The 13,289-nt window shown below is 43.2% G+C and overlaps 1 protein-coding gene across 3 annotated transcripts in view; it reads right to left on the minus strand.

The window, feature by feature from the left end:
• Nucleotides 1-4,305: 4,305 nt before the first annotated feature.
• The window catches only part of tgfbr1b (transforming growth factor, beta receptor 1 b), an 85,337-nt gene continuing 76,353 nt past the window's right edge, over nt 4,306-13,289 (minus strand). For all 3 annotated transcript variants that reach the window (XM_063207220.1, XM_063207219.1, XM_063207221.1), the window contains one exon: nt 4,306-10,643. In XM_063207220.1, coding sequence (XP_063063290.1) covers nt 10,518-10,643 — 126 coding nt within the window. In that variant the 3' untranslated portion in view covers nt 4,306-10,517. The remainder of the gene's footprint in view (nt 10,644-13,289) is intronic.

The raw sequence follows: 13,289 nt of genomic DNA on the forward strand, positions 1-13,289 counted from the left end.
ATCCCCACCACAGTGGATAAGGACATGGGCTTTAGATCAGAGGGTAGCAGGTTAAAATCCCACCCTTCCACTCCAAATCCAGGGGCGTGGTACGCGGGGGTACGCAGTCCACCCACTTCTCCCTGTACCAAGGCAATGTGGACTGGTTAATTGATTGGTGTGATAACAACTACCTCATTATTAACACAGTAAAGACAGAGGAGATAATTTTTGGTAAACCGCCCAAGCTCCAACTACCTCCCGTAAAAATCCATGACTCTGACATCAGCCAAGTCCCATCCTATAAATATCTGGGTGTTATGATCGACCAAAATCTGACTTGGACTGACCACATTGATTTCACCTGTAAGAAAATACAGCAACGCATATACTTCCTGCGAAGATTAAGATCCTTTGGTGCTAGTGCCCAAATCATTTTCTTATTTTTTACATCTGTGATCCAGAGCGTCATGCTTTACTGCAGTACAGCTTGGTATAATAGCCTCTCTGTAAAAGATAAAGCAAAACTCCAACGGCAAATTAAAATCTGCTCTAAGATCATTGGGCTGCCCATAGCAAACCTATTCCAGGAAGCCCATAATAAAAGTATGCTCCGACTGGCCACATGCATCTCTACAGATATCACACACACTCTCTACCAAGAATATCAGCCATTACCCTCAAGTAGGCGTTTCAGAGTTCCCCGCTTCAACCGCAACAGACTTAAACATGCTTTCATACATCAATCTATTCTTTTGCTAAATCAGTAGTATTTATTACTTCATGGTGGTATTATCTTCAAGTTATGTGGGTTGCATGTAATATATGTATGTATGCATGTATGTATGTATGTTTGCCTGTACATAGGCCTGTGTCTTTTGTTTTGTCAGCTGTGCAATAGTCTTGTGATGTGATGTTATTGTGTAGGCCTATGCTTTTCTGTTTTCTGTATTCTGTTTCGTCTTAACGAGTGTTGCTCAGGGATGCAAACTGAATTTCAGTGCAAACTGACAATAAAGTATCATCGTATCGTATCGTATTCTCCTGAGGGGAGATTTTAAAAAGAAAAAATCTGTACGTGTTTGCATACAAAAAGGGGGTTGACATAATAAGTTGCCTGATTAATTGAGGACCTCACAAATCGCATACCCCCACTTTAAAAATCCCTAGCACTCCAAATCACACGATGGCTGAAGTGCCCTTGAGAAAGATACCTTATCCCACTAACACTGCTCCAGAGACTGTAACCACTACTGTAGGCTACTTAAAATAACTGTAAGTCGCTTCGGATAAAATCCTCAGTTAAGTATAATTTCTCTTAAAGTTATATGTAGGCTTTTGTTCCTTTATTAAGAAAGTGAAGGCCAGATATATGAGAGAGAGAGAGAGAGAGAGAGAGAGAGAGAGAGAGAGAGAGAGAGAGAGAGGGGACCCCAACAGGCCAGTCTCAAGCCTGCAACCCTTTTGCCCGTGGGCCCACATCTGGACGGACGAACCAAAACTCTCAAACCTATGCAAGGTCATCGCTGTTAGGAGCCATATATATAAAGAAACACATTATAGTATTGCTCATGGTTTGAGGTCTACTACACCCACCACAAAGACATAGGCCTAATGTATAAACCCCCTCTCCTTATTTAACATAGGCCTATAATGTAAAAGACCACTCTGGAAAGTGGGCATAAATGTCCTCTAAATCAGCGGTTCCCAAACTTTTTTCCCTGCGCACCCCCTTGTACATTTCAGTGTGGTTCGCGCACCCCCTAAGCGAATATTTTGGTGTGCTAATGGCCACAGAAGTAAGATTCACTGCACATTCACTGCACATTATGCACAGTTGTTTTGGGGAATCATCTTTTCCAATAGTCTGGGAGTTAAACTACACTTCAGATGGACCCTTCCAGCATACAATTCACCATACAACTACTTAATGTTCATTAATGCTGAATGAAAACTCACATATCCACCATTGCTCTATTTAGCTCGCGCACCCCCTTATGGCAGGCCGCGCACCCCCAGGGGTGCACGCACCCCAGTTTGGGAAACCCTGCTCTAAATCATCATGGCATATCAATAATGAGGGCACATTTTTAGTAGTTGTAATCAATGAGCAATGCGTTAGTATAACCGTACGGTCAGAGCGGCCTTTTCCACAGCGGAAGGACTGCAGTGCCCTCTGGTGGTCAACAAGTGTTAATACACAGCCAACACATGGTGCAGCGCAGTGCAGTACATCTTCTGCTGAGTGGTAAGCAGCGCACACACAGCAGACAGGTCCTGCTATTTAGGGTCCTATTTCAGAAATATTCACATTAGGTCACACTCGTGTGTGTGATTATAGTGATAATGAATGCAATTATGCTCCATGGGATCTAATTATGGGACTGTCTATATGTGCACAGCTCTTGGGCTAGTCCCAGCCTTCCCTCTGCCTCTCAGCTCCCCTCAAGGCTGCTCTTCAGACCAGGGACAGAGTACGACTCCATGGGCCCCTGGGACAACAAGAACTCCATGCCCCCCTTTATGGAATCACAGGGTTCAAAAAGTTGTAGGTGTTCAAAGGAGATGTTGTTTGGGCGTTCTGGATTTTTTCCCCCCCAGAGAAAATGTGAAAACGTAGTAGTTATAAGTGCAATTTTACCACAATATGAGAACATAAATATAGACCAATAATGAAGTGCTTTTTGTAGTGCGGAGCCTTGGGCTTCAGGGCCCCCTTGGCTCTTTGGGCCCCTGGGCCTGGGCCCGGTAGGCCCGTGCAGTAATCCATCCTCAGACTGAGGCCAAGGCATGACCTCCAGGAAGCCGGGGGCAGGCAGACAGTCTCTCTAATGCCTCGGTGAAGGCGTGTGACACATTACCAGCTATTCAAACTCAATTTTGGCTACAAAGGGGACAAATATAAATTCAAGGCATGAATGACCAAGGATGCCATACAAAGAGAACGCAGGGAAGTGTTATCAATGTTTTGTCGTTGGTATGAATAATGCATTTTGTACACGGCCCCTGGGTGGCTTCAATGGAATAAATAAATAAATAAACAACAGCTTTTGTTTGTTTTTCTGTTTTGCCCGGGACAGAACATATCTCATAATAAATAAGCGCCAAGAAATTTGTCACACGCATGAATACAATGGTTAAGTAAGATTTACAGTGGATGTGGTTTGTCAGCTTATTATTGTGCATCCAGAGGGAAGGTATCGTGTATAGAAAACGGGGGTGTTATTCCCACTGAGACACACAGGGTTCGTGAGCAGTGTAGTGGAACACTGGCTGCAAGCCTACCTGGCACTCTCTAAAACAGTGGAACATAAAAATGCTCAGGTTTAGTCCACTGTATTAAGGACAGCAAGTCTAAAACGCATACGCACACACACGCAAGTTCTACCCTAAGTGAAGAGTGTAGATCAGGTATTAAGAGATTTTTTTCAGGTATGACTTCATTGACAAATTAATCCACAGACAGACATTTAGGCTACAAAATAAATAAATAAAATCACTGACTTATGGGCTGAGTGAATTGAGACCAACAGTTATTGGGGACTTCAAGGAAATAAATCAGCATCTGTGCCTAAAAATAAACAAGTTGATAACACGATAAAACAAAACAAAAAGGCCGCCATGACATTGAGGCCATCAAGGGAAGGCGTATGTGTGCGTACGTATAGTCCTTAGCCTGTCTGGATGGATTGGCTTGCGTGTAATACGCCAGGGCTTGTGGCAACCAGAGGCTTTTAATCTTGGGTGACAGAGAAGTCGATCAGCACCGCAGATAGGCCTGCATTAATGAGCCCACAATAGCCTCCCCCATTCCCACGGGGCCTCCCTATGCAATCCCATTCACTAGAAATGAGATATTGGAATGAAGTTCGTCAATGGCGAAGCAATCAATGCAAAAAAGATTACATTTTTAATTTAATCAGGGGTGAGTTAAAAGCCTTTAGTGTGTGTGTTTGTGTGTGAGAGCGTATATGACAGAGAGAGAAGATGATGAGAGGGAACAGCCTAGTGTTGCAATTGTGTAGTAGACCTAAATAACAAGCCACCATAATTTCCTTATCTTTTATCATGAAAAAGATGAGAGGGAAAATTAGTGTTACAAATTAGCCCTGTGAGGTCAGTGCCTCTCAAGTCAGCCAATGAATGAATGCCAATGAATTCAGCTGTAGCATTGCATTGTTGGTCGTGATTAATTAATCACATGCATACAGGGTGGGCCTGGGGAAGAACAAAGACGCATATCAATTTCCTGAGACTGTTGTGTCGATATGGACTTGATGAACCTTGAATGCAATGAAGTCAATAAGACACAGGAGATTGCTGAAAAAAACTTGAATGAATTTTATTCACACCACTTTCTAGTCCACTAGGTTAGAGTGTACCAGTATCCACGCCACTCTTTCTAGACTCCTATGTTGATCGTTCATTTTTACATCTTCAACAGGAAATAAAAAATAAAAAACAAACAAGGAACTGTCCATACAAAAAAAAAAGTTTGGGGAAGGGAGAGCCCCGTACAGATACTGAGCAACACCTTCATGGACACAGCTAAGCATTGTGGGACAGGTGTGCCACACGACCACACTGACCCGCCATCACGTAACACACAGCTACTGTATATGGTGCACCTGGCAGTGCTCTGCCTTCCCCGATGGAAGGGGCAGCCAAGGGTGTATGCTACAGATGACTTCGCCATCACCAAAGCCACAGCAAAGGTGTTTCTTAGTCACTGTTCAGGGTTCTTCAAGTTTAGTGCTATGGGGCAAATCAAAACGCAATTAACATATCGCCTCTAGAGAGGAGTCCTTTTTACGAGTGGAACTATCTTCTCAGTAAGCTTGTTTTTCATTACATATCCTTTCATTATATATGTATAATATATATAGTCTTAAAAGAAAGAAAGTACACAAGGCATTTTATACATAGCTTTGAGAGAGACTGTGTTTGTAAAGGAGAAATCTGACATCAGTTAAGCACTTACAATTTAGACAGAATAAAAAGTCATATACAAGATCATGGTTGGAGAGAAGAAACAGACTTGACACAAACACAAATGTCGCTGACGAAAGAATTCATTGCTTTTCCTTGTTTTCAAACATAAATTTCGCAAACGCAGGGTAAACAAAATCAAACACAGGCTACATTGAGGTAAAACATTGGTCTTTAAAGGAGGTATACTTTTTTCTGTTGATTATGACCTTTTCTTAAAAACCAGTTAATTACATTATCTTTTTTTCAGCTTTTAATAAATTACTAGAAAAAGCAAGAGCTGCAAAACATTAGAAAAAAACAAAAACCCACATGCTGTGCATCAGTCTAGGTGGAATAATAAAAAAATATGAAAATGCATGTGTACTCAAAATGTAGGCACCAAATAAAAACATGATAAAGCTTTCTTCTGCCTTTTTGACACCACATTGTCGATACAGCAGCCGGTTGAGCAACTGAAAAGCACCCTGGGAAATGGAACCCTTTTGTCACCCAAACTAACCAAAAAAAGTCCTGCACTACCAATCAGCTGGCAGTTTTCACAAGTCTTCAAAAATCGAAATTGCTGCTTCTTTCTTTCTTAATTTCTTTTTTTTCGTGATGTACTTTTTTGGTATGTGTGAAGCCCCGTGCATTCCTGGCCAACTCCAAGTCACAGTGTTTAGTAGATTAGCATAGATTCTGCAAGCGATTTAATTGGCTGCAGTAGTTGTCCACGAGGCAAATAAAATGCCTCATGCTCTGAGGAGGTTTTGCTGTACAGATTTGCATAAAGGATCCACGTCCCCTTTTGCGCTGCATGTGCCATGACCTTTGACACCTTGTCGAGCTGGGCTTTAATTGTGCTGTTGCTCTATGGCACACATCCGTTCCAGGAAGAAGCTCAAGCCATTTGCATTGGCCACATTCAAAAGCGATTTGAAATTTCATAACAGGCATGGCTTTGGTGTGTGTGTGTCTTAAAAAGTCAGGCAGCACCCTAAAAAACAGGGCCTGTTGCTGCACTGCACTGCTGCTATGGAGAAACACCAAAAACAAAAACGCTGCATAATGCATCCCATGTCACAAATTGCATATCTGGTAATGAAACTGCCAACATTTTTTTTGGAAGTCTGGGTAACAAAAGGGCACATTACATACCTCCTCCTAAAACTGCTTGTTGATAGAATACAGAATACAGAAAAACAAACAAACAAGCACAGGCGGCGTTCTGCCCAATGAGCTCTGCAGGCTAGTAATACCTCTTTTACCTCTTGGCAGGGTCAGAGGATAAGGCTCGAGACAAAGCAACGACCTAGTGTACATACGATGAGGAGAGTACTGTGGATGCTAGGGGGAAACGCAGAAAGGAGGCCATGCGGTTGCCCCCCCACCTGCTCTCCCCCCACAACAGCCACTGTTTGCATGGAACCAGAGGTGTTCAGGTGCTCAGTTGGATTTGTAGGTTAAGTCATAGCTGGTGTGTCGCCGCCCTGATGGTTGGTTGGTAGAAATACCTGCATGTTGCTGACGAGAGAGAGAGAGAGAGAGAGAGAGAGAGAGAGAGAGAGAGAGAGAGAGAGAGAGAGAGAGAGAGAGAGAGAGAGAGGGGAAGAAAGAGAAAGAAAGAGAAAGAGAAAGAGAGAGTACCTGGATGTGTCTGATGAATTCATCGTGAGCCACCGTTTGAAGATTTTTGCAAACAAGACAGAGCAAAGAAAAGAAAGAATTTAGAAAAAAGAAAACACAAAGAGAGGCTGCTGGTGATTCTCTTCAGGTAGAAATGCGTTTACCGAGAGAGACGATGGTTGGCCTGGTCTAGACTGGCATGAGAACATGAGAGCGGAGACCACCATCTGCAGAAACTGACTGAGATGCCCATTGTCTGGGAAGAAGCCTTCCCAACGTACATCAGCCATCCCTCACCTACTTCATCCTTTAAATCCATTTCATTTCATTTCAATTCTGTGAAATGATCATTCCATCATTTCATGATAGCAGCTATGTACAATGCTCTTTTATATGAAATAATTAGGATAGATTTTAACATTTTTGTTCATAGGATTTCTGCTAACCAACTGTACAAAAAGTGTTCCCACATGGACAAACAGAAAACATTTACAAATTATTTATATAGTTATTCCTATCCACATATTTTCTAAATACATCCTAGCTAACTGAGGATTTTAAATAATAATTAACAATGACTCAGCATGTAACAGGGACCACTGGTATTGCATAGAGTCCCAGCCCGAATCAACAAGGCTGGGTCTCCCTGGTATTCGAAAATCAAAAACTCCAAATATCTGTGATTTCAACAGAGCACACAGACATATCTGTGTTTTAAAAAGTTAAGTAATGCTGAATTAATGCTTTGTGGATTCAAAACATAAGCCTTTTTTTTCTGAACGCGTACGAGAAAAGTGATGGGGCCAAGAAGGCCAAAGGGTCTGAAGCCCACAGCACCAATGGGCCATGCCAAACATCAAAACAAACAGATAAACAAACTAAATCAGACCTGGGAGAAGGCCATCCTTCCATCATCATGCATTTGGGGAGGATATGTACAATACATCCAATAGTGTGCAACCTGCAGAACAGCTTGGACAAAGCCAGCTTTCCGCAGTTCCCGTAGAGTCAGTGCCTCTGACGACTAAATGCTAGAAAAAGAAAAACTTCAGTTTTGCTTGCTACCAGATTATTCCATATTAGCACACGGACAGGGGCAGGAAGGGCACTTATTGCTGAATGGAACAGACAAATTGTTTGGACAGGTGACATTTTGTTTTCTTATTTAAGGGCTGAAGTGTGTAAGGCGAAGCACACATACTGTACGTGTAATGTTGTTGTGACAAAAGACAAAACGCTGTCACATCACTGACATTCAGAAATCTTACTGGTCGAAAAAAACAAAACAAAAAAACAAAGAAAGTAACAATACTCTCAGGCTAAAGTGCCGCTTTGAAACAGAACTGATGTATGGCAAACGTGGGATCATATTGAATTGTGGACTTGTATAAAAAAACTGACCTCTTCACATTTTTCTCAGCCCTACAACCAAAAACAAAACCATGTGGCAGAGGAGACAATCTACCATCAGAGAGAGCACCTCTGCCTATTGTTTTGTACACATAAACACAACCGCAGGCAACTGATGTCACTAAAAGAATGAATTCCACGAAGAGCACATGACCAGACATACTCTCAGCAGATATGAGACATGGGTCATCTCTGAAAAATATAAACTACTGTCTGGTGCTACATTTGCATTTTTTCCTGCTTTGTAGAATTTGAATTTTGCCTTTTACACATTACAATTTCCACAAAACGTTGAACAAACCTGTCTCTATTGGTCCCTTAAGGCTTGCTCAAATGAAACATGAAGTAGTTTGTTACTCTTTTCAAAAAAGAAATGTAAATCCTGGTAGAAAAAAGTAGCCACAAAACGTTGGAAAAACTATGGCTTAGTAAATATTAATTTGCTATATTTCAATGGATGCACTTCACCCCTTTTTTACCAACATTATGAGCTTGGTAATATACACCTGACAAAATAATGAAAGACATTTCCTGTCAAAACCACAAATTAATCTTTGTGATGCTGCCATGACTAACTTTCTTTTGCTAAACAAATGACCTTGCACTCAAAAGGTGTTGGCCTATGAGGAATCTCGTTTTCCAGGTCACTACACAACTAGTTAAAGCTGTGTAAAGTTGCTGGTCAATCAAGTGCTATATTTCCCAATGGGAAGGGATATGGTTTAATTTCCTGTGAGTCATGCCAGCCAATCACAAGCCTTGTTTGTGAGTCACAGGCAATGCCGGCCAATCACGGATGTTGTTGCTTCCCACAAGGAGCCCACAATTACAGACAAATCTGGCTTCAGTTGGGGAAAAACACAGAGAAAGGCAGAACAAACCAAAACAAGCCTACATCAGGTTGAGTTCATGATGGGTAGGTATGACAAGAGCTTGGGGCTGTTGCTCTAGGTCCTGTGTTTGGTCCGGTCTTGCTCTTACAAATGGCAGCAGTTGGGATGAGATACCAGTCCTCCCTCCGATAACACACCTGGGCAGGTGATGTCTGTACGGAGGGGTTCTGAGGAGGTGGACTTCGGTGGAGCAGAAGGCATAGACTCACGCCGCTCTTCCTCACAACCGCCGGTGAAGAGGACAACGACGCAGACAGGAGATGGCACTGGGGAACTGGCCGTCTGGAGAAGACCCCGTACCCCACCTCTCTCCCTACACACACAAATATACACATTCTCTTGGACGTGCCATACGGGGACTGCTAGAATGTCCTCATAAAACGGGGACTCACGAGCAGGTCCCCATAAAGACTAAAGACCGTTCTACTGTGTATGGGCAAAGGGCCTCTTAGGCAGCATGGGTTGGTTGGAGGGGTGGGTGGTTCTAGAGCAGTGGCACTTTCCGGTTAACACCTGGTTTGGAAGGCATGGTTGTGGTGTTGTAGCTGTAGTAGTTGTTGTTGGCGGTGGTAGTTGTTGTAGTCATAGCAGAGCAGTACTTATACATACATGTATAGAAAATAGATAACGCTTTATCTATATTGCATATGTCACAGCATGTTAGCTGAGGGTGAGAATGAGGTCGTGTCCAGTTTTGCTTGAGGGAGAGAGAGAAAAAAAACAACAAAGTTTGACAAAGCAAAGTTTGACAAATAAGTTACACTAGGTAATACTGACCTGAAGACCATAGCCGTAACATACTGTAAGAGCTAAAAGGCATGGGGGAAAACAAAAAGGTGCAAAATATTCCACAATTCTTTTTTTCCCACGAAACAAAGACAAAACAAACACAGAAATTGGAAACAACAAAAAGTCTCTCATTGAGTCTTTGAAGAAACAGCATTATCAACAGGCTGGTCCCTGTTCGTCCGGAGAAGGGTCCGTTTTTTGCCTGACTTCTTCCAACATCCCTACCATCGAGACCAGCAAGCTCTGTTTGCCTTGGCAGTCTGGTGTGCCAGTCCGGTATGATGGGGGCCAGCTACTAGCTATGGAAACTGTACCGAAAGTGAACCAACAGCTGACTATCCTTGAGGCCCGTATCTCGGCTCCACCTCGGCACCGCTAAAGGTGCCACCAATCACAGACAAGGATACAGACAAAAGGCTGTTTCACACCTGTTGAAGGGTCGCTAGTAGCGGCCAATGGGCATACTGAAGCCCAAGACACTATTTATGTCTGACAATTTTTTTCCTTTCTTGATCGTCCCTCCTCTATTCCCTCCATGTCCACAATGATCTCTGCCATAGCATCATTCCAGGTCACCAAAACAGGAGGCTAAACCAGTCAGGTGCCCAGTTACAGTCGTGGGCAACCCACCAGGGCACTGGAGCGCCCTCTGTTGACCTGGAGGGTGACTTACGAAACAAACCATGATGGTAATTACAATGAGCAGAAAGTGTTTACATGATGCAGGCAGAGTCTGTGGCTCTTAAAATACCATGGGGGAGGAGTAGGGGTCAGATGGGTTGGTTGGTTGTGATTGGTTGGTTTGGTGGGATGTTTGGTGGGGCGGGGTTGTGGGGCTCAGGTTGGCGTCTACATCTTGATGCCCTCCTGGTGGCTGAGCTGAGAGAGGGTCTTCTTGATGCGCAGGGCCGTTAGCCGTGCTGCCCCATTGGCGTACCAGCATTCCCGCATGATCTTAGCCATCAGCCGCAGAGCCTGCAGAGGAAGGACAGGCAGGACAGGAGGAGGGAAAAGAAAGATAGAGAAAGACAAAGACAAAGAAAGAAGTGCAGGTGGAGAGGTGGAAAAATGAAGAGGAGGGATAAAAGAGGGAGAATCAAGGAGATAGAAGGGCCATGAAGTAAAAGGGCAGAGAAAAAAAGTCGAGAGAGAAATTTAAAAAAAGGAAAAGGAAAGAGAAAGAGAGAGATGGAGAGAATATAAAAGAGGTAGAGAGGGAGGGAGAGAGAGAGGAAGAAAAAAAATAATATAGGAAAGGTATGTTGAGTGGGAGAAAAAAAAAGAAGGACAACACCAGGATAATGGGGAGAGGACAGACAGAATGAAAGAGAGCGTGAGAGACAGAAGCAAAAAAAAAAAAAGAGAGAGAACAGATAGAGATGGGAAATATATGTGTTATTTGCGTGAGAACCCATATCAACAGGTGTGTAAACACAAAAGTATAAATCTGAAGCAAAGGAACAGCCCGGGGGGAACATTCTTGCAATGCTACAGCAGACAAATTTCCTGCCGAGTCTTTTCTTTGACGTGCTCGCCAGTCGGTCTCCAGACCCTAGGAGATTGCAAGCTCAAGCTTCGCTGGGTAAGGCTGCTGACTCAAGCTGCAATCACCAGCATTTTTAGCACTGCAGGCATGAAGCTTAAGCAAGAGAACAATTGACAGCAGAGGAAGACTGACAGCTGGGCAGCTGAGGTGAAACAAAGAGATGCAGAACTTTTACAGCTCTTTATCTCTCAGAGAGAGAGAGAGAGAGAGAGAGAGAGAGAGAGGGAGGAAGGGAGGGAAAGAGAGAGAGAGAGACAGAGACAGACAGAGACAGAATGAGAGAGATAGAATGAGAGAGAGAGAGAGAGAGAGAGAGAGAGAGAGAGAGAGAGAGAGAGAGAGAGAGAGAGAGAGAGAGAGAGAGAGAGAGAGAGAGAGAGAGAGAGAGAGCGCAGAGGCCTTCATGCCTCAGAACTCAGACTAGAATTCGAAAACAAAACTCAGAAAGGACCAATTGATATTTTTTCCTTCACAAAAGCTTAAATTGGCCATTTGGAAGCGGAAGGAGCCGAGGAAAATAATTCAGTCTTTCAGTCCCCTCAATGACGAACACATTTTAAAGACACACCACCATCACCATCAGCAGCAGCAACAACAGCAGCGCTCTTTAAAACGGCGTCCACAATTAGCGCGGTCAGTGACGGCACAGACTAAATGTCTTTTGTGCGTGCATGTGAACAAAGGGCCACTGTTGCGATGATCTTCGGAGGCATCTAACTTGGTGAAGGAACGCATCTGTGCTCAAAAAGACTCTCGGCTGGTCTCTTGGCGAGATAAAACGCCAATAGGAAGTAAGCCGCGATGGTTTCGCTGGAGGAGACATGACAAAGCAAGCGAAATATTTCAGCGGCCCCAAACAAACCTGTCTCGTCTCCACTCAAGCAAGCATGGGACCAGACATAAAACAAAAATATTTACGTCTGACTACGTCTGATTGTGTGTGCTTATGTGTGTATGTGTGCGTATGCGTGCGCGCGCGTGTGTGTTGGGTAACAGTAAGCCACATTTAATGGTGAGGGGAAAAAAAAAAGTCAGCTAGTGCCTCACTGAAAATGGAAAACGCATTGCTGTTGTTCTGATAAATATTTATGCGTTTTTAATGTTTAAAAACTCTGAGACTTAATTGCGTCTACTGAATGCTGCGAGAAAGCGGACAACCCTTTATCTCACTTTCTCTGTCTGACTAAAATAGGCTGAATAACATGCAAAACTAAAAAGCCTACAACAGAAATTACTTGTTTTACGGTTGACCTTTTCCAATCATTCCAAAGTGATGGGTAGAAAAAGGATCTCTAACAAGCTTGTTTTGCTCATCTATCCAATTCCAGTGACAGAACATGGCTAGCACATCAAGGACAAACAAACAGTCAAAGCAACAAAATTCAGATTTATGATTTGACATTTTAAATAGGTACATGCACTATAGACCCATACACGCACTATTACTTAAATACACAAAGTGGACGTTTAATACACGTTTAATATCCTTTTCTGCACTTTTGACAGTTTCATCTGAAACATCCCCCCCTCCACACACACATCAGACTGTCATGGTCATCATTAAATTTGGCTGGACATATTTTCAATTCCCTGTGTGTGTATGTATGTGCGCCCAGATGTGGGTGTGTCCCGCAAACCCTCCTGTCCATCGCAGCTTCCTGGAAACGTCTCTGCACTAACGTGTGAATGACAGCTGGTTGTCGATAATCCATTTGCCAGTCTGGCATGGACTGTATGAGAAACACATTGCCATGATCAGCCGCAAAAGTAGGCCTTTTCAAAGCAAGCGCCAACTCGTTTTGAAGCAACAAGAAACGCTGTCTCTGATCTCTGAGTGACCAGTGCATTTCAGTTCCATATATATAACCATGTGGGGGTGTGGGGGGTTTGGATAAGATTAATTACAGAGCTGCTCTTGCACTAGCGAAAAAAACCATATTCATGACAAATTACAGGGATTTGCCATTCCGTGCAAGTTTGCAATTAAATTCTCATTAAAAAACAAATGAAAAGATGCGGAAAGACAGTTGAGGGCAAAAAAAAATGTTTGGCAGTTAGACACGGAAAATGGAGCA

Source organism: Engraulis encrasicolus, chromosome 9 (assembly GCF_034702125.1).
Source record: "Engraulis encrasicolus isolate BLACKSEA-1 chromosome 9, IST_EnEncr_1.0, whole genome shotgun sequence".
Lineage (NCBI taxonomy): Eukaryota > Metazoa > Chordata > Actinopteri > Clupeiformes > Engraulidae > Engraulis > Engraulis encrasicolus.